At 58.6% G+C, this 3,399-nt stretch overlaps 1 protein-coding gene across 1 annotated transcript, besides 4 other annotated features; it reads right to left on the bottom strand.

Moving 5' to 3' along the window:
• Window positions 1-24: 24 nt before the first annotated feature.
• Window positions 25-42: a microsatellite.
• A 151-nt stretch (window positions 43-193) lies between these two features.
• Window positions 194-222: a microsatellite.
• Window positions 223-329: 107 nt separating this feature from the next.
• Tco025E_02312 (uncharacterized protein) lies at window positions 330-3,167 on the bottom strand (the record flags this gene model as incomplete). Its single annotated transcript, XM_029369240.1, has 1 exon — window positions 330-3,167. The coding sequence occupies one exon, from the start codon at window positions 3,165-3,167 to the stop codon at window positions 330-332; it is 2,838 nt and encodes a 945-aa protein (XP_029230643.1).
• Window positions 3,168-3,190: 23 nt separating this feature from the next.
• Window positions 3,191-3,223: a microsatellite.
• Window positions 3,224-3,364: 141 nt separating this feature from the next.
• Window positions 3,365-3,384: a microsatellite.
• Window positions 3,385-3,399: the final 15 nt, after the last annotated feature.

Below are 3,399 nucleotides of genomic sequence, written 5' to 3'. Positions count from 1 at the left end.
AAAAAAGGCGGACACCATACGCACATATATATATATATATATTTTTTTTTTTCTAATAAAGTGTGTCACACGTGTGTCGTAACGCGGGCGGCGTGTCGCTGAGTACCTAAAGAATAAAAAAAAAAGGATGTCCACGAAGGTGAATGCGTAACGTCTTCCCACGAAGAAAATGGCACAGATGTTATTGCCCCTCGGTGATGATGATGATGGCGGTGGTGGTGGGTGTATTCCTTGTCCGTTAGATCACTTGTAGTTTCGGTCTTATAATATATAACATGTGTGCGCGTGTGTTTTGTTGTCGTTGTCGTTGCTGCTTCGCGCACGCCCTCTCACTCTTCGGGGCGCTCCTCCTCCCACTGGTGCGACGGCGACGCCGTGGCATGATCGACCTCCTCCAGCGCGTGCAGTTCGTCGAGGAGGGTTTCCGCAATCCGCAGAATGCGCTGCAGCCTGGTCGCCGCGACGACCCCCCAGCCGCCCTCGCCCGCCTCCGTGCCGCGCAGCAAGGCGGACTGCCGCAGCCCCGCCTCCGCAAGGAACTTCGCCACACTCAGGTCGTGAATGGCGCTCTGCGCCTCGTGCAGCTGCCGCTGCAGCATGCCCCGGCGCACCCAGAACTGGGGGGATTCTGGTGACAACACAATAGCAAAGGAGAGTGCCTCCAAGGCCAGCGCGTCCGCGCCCCTGTGGTGCAGCTTTTTGTACAGTCGATACAAATTGCAAAAGACGCCCGTTAAGGCCACAAGGCGCTCTTGCATCAAGGCGGCCGGCACGTCGCTGGCAGGCATGCGGCGTTCATTTACGTGAAATGTCAAGAAAAAAACGGCGAGATTCAACTTTTGAATGGCCTTCACAACGCCACGTTCCTCCGAAGGGCGGTTGATGTGCCCAAAGGGCTTGCAATGGATCGTCATCGGCTGCACTGTGGCGCACGCAGGGAGGGCAGCGTCCTCCTCCCCGCTATTGCTACTACGATACTGGTGTCTATTGTTCCTCGGCTCCTGCTCCGCGCAGTCGTCTGTTTCTAACGGCCGCTGCAGCTCCGCCTGCCGTGTGCCGCCCATCCTGCGCAGGGCGCTTGCCTCCTGCTCCAGTTTTTTCACCACGCGAAGGCAGTTCGCAGGGTCAACAAAGAAGAAGGCGTCGGTGTCGTGCACGTTCGTAAAGCTTTCGAGGGTGACGAGGTAATGCACCTCGTGCGGAGAAAACGGCCTGAGGTCGGATTTGCCCTTGAGCCCATTTCCCTGCAGCGTCTGCAGGCTGCTGAAGGAGTTGGGTGAGGAAAGGGATGCGTCCAGCGGAATGCCCTGCTCCGCAGCCTGCCTTTGTAGTGGGCCGCTGCTGCGTCGCATCTCCCCCGCCACGCTCGCCTGCAACAGCACCGCCGTGCGCGCCTCATCCGCCAATGCGCACTGCAGGGCCGCATCGTCTTCGCAGTCATGCTGCATGCCCACAAGGTCCCTCTCCCCGCCACGCATCGTCTGGAGCGAGGCGTCTAGCCAAAGCGGGAGGGACATGCTCCCCAGCTCCACGCCAGTGACACGCCTTGGCGTGAGCTCACTCCCCGTGAGCGGGCTCTTTCGCGTGACACTACACGTCACGGTAGCACCATCACGAGGAAAGGCGAAGAAAACATTGCTTAAAAATTCCACTGCATCTTCGTGCGTCAGCACCTTCTCTCCCTCTTCCTCTGATTCCTCATTAGTATCGTAAGAGCCCCACCACCGGCACACATCTCCCTTGGCGGTGGCGCCCATGCCGCCACTACTCTGCTGTGTGGAAAACTCGGCCCCAACAAGGCCGGTCTGGGGAGGGGCCGCAAGATGACAGCCCAACAGCGCCGATGCATTGGCTACAAAAAGCGCACGAAGGGCGCACTGAGACGTCGCCGCGTCTATAAGAGCACTGTCGGACGAGCTAATAACGAACCGTAGATGGCGGAAAAAGCGAATCGGCACTGCATAGTTGTGCAGATGCTCTGGTGCCACCTGCACGCCCTCCGGCTCCTTTGGCAGGGAATCTGGGACGTCCAGAATGTGCCTTTGAATGACCTGCATCCACGTGGACGCACGAGGGAGAAGGTAGAGCAGCTTGATGCGGATGTACAGACACTGCACTGAGGGAACTGCAGGGTTATGGAAATAGTGTGAACCGTATGCGCTGAGCGTGTCGTCGGAGTATTTTGAGTCCTTGATGAGGAACGCAAACTCCTCACCAGGACGCATCGCACGTAACGCCACTTCAACGCCGCCAAGCAAAACAGAACCGCCGGGTGTCAGGCCTTGTTCATCGCCGCCCAGAGGCAGCGTCACCTGAGACGGTTGAGAGGGATTTTCCACAGCCCCGCAGTACTCCAGACGGAAAGGCGCTAAAAGACGGTTCTCACGCAAGCTCAGTGACATTTGTTTTGCCACCGCAAGCCACTGCTCGGATGCCGCCGGGGGCAACGCGGGAGGGAACTCCCGGACCAACTCCTCCTCCGTGCACCCCCCCGGCGTCTTTGTCGCGATTTTGGAGGCAGCCGGGGGCGCAGGAATACGAGCCAGCGAATACTCAAAAGACACCCACGACTCCAGGGAGTGCGGGGTCCGGTGGCCCCACCAAGTCGGCCTCGCTGCCGTGGCTGGCAACGGACTGGCCGTGGCCGCAGCAGAGGCGGCGGCGTCGGCCGCGGTGGGTGGGTACAGCACCTCCATCAGATGTGTGGCTGTGCCACCGATCATAAACACCGTGGGCCGCAGATAAATCCCACGGAGAGGGGCTTGCGGAGGTGCCGCATGTAAACTGTCGTCAGCGCCCCCCCAGATGCAGTTGGGTTTGCCGCCGAGGTTCTCCGCGTCTCCGAGAGAGGGTCCGGCGGTATGCCCGTCATGCGACCACTGCAGCGTGGGTTTGTCCCAGGGCGCCTGACGGTGGGCTCGCATGCCTCTGACGCGGTGAGGAAAAAAATCCCACTCCTCTTCCCGTGACTGGCGCGAAGAGGTGGGTCTGGAATGGCGCCTCCGCTTCGTCGTTCCAACTTCTCGGGTGGGCTTTGGATCGTACAGGCGCGGCAGAATATTAGTGAGAAAATAAATGCTGTGAGAACAACACCGGCGACTCCAATGCTTGCCCTCCCCCGCGTCCGCACTGTGTTGCGCTTCCTGGGCAGCAGGTAGACTTTGCATCACAGACACAGAAGGAGAAGAGGAAGAAACAAAAAAAAAACAAAAAAAAAACAAAATTTATTTACAGCAGCTGACCACAGTAGGCCAAGAAGGCCCCAGCATCCAAACAATAAAAAAACACGCACGCGCAGAAAGGGAGGGTGGGAAGTGGTGGTTACTTGCGAAGCCGCAGAAAGCGGCGGCCATGCGTCAAGTGGACAACAACAACAACAACAACGAGGGCAGTCAACAC

Source organism: Trypanosoma conorhini, assembly GCF_003719485.1.
Source record: "Trypanosoma conorhini strain 025E chromosome Unknown Tco_14.4_contig_00089, whole genome shotgun sequence".
Taxonomy (NCBI): domain Eukaryota; phylum Euglenozoa; class Kinetoplastea; order Trypanosomatida; family Trypanosomatidae; genus Trypanosoma; species Trypanosoma conorhini.
The sequence above is the reverse complement of the archived record's forward strand: the minus strand, read 5'-3'. Positions and strand labels throughout refer to the sequence as shown.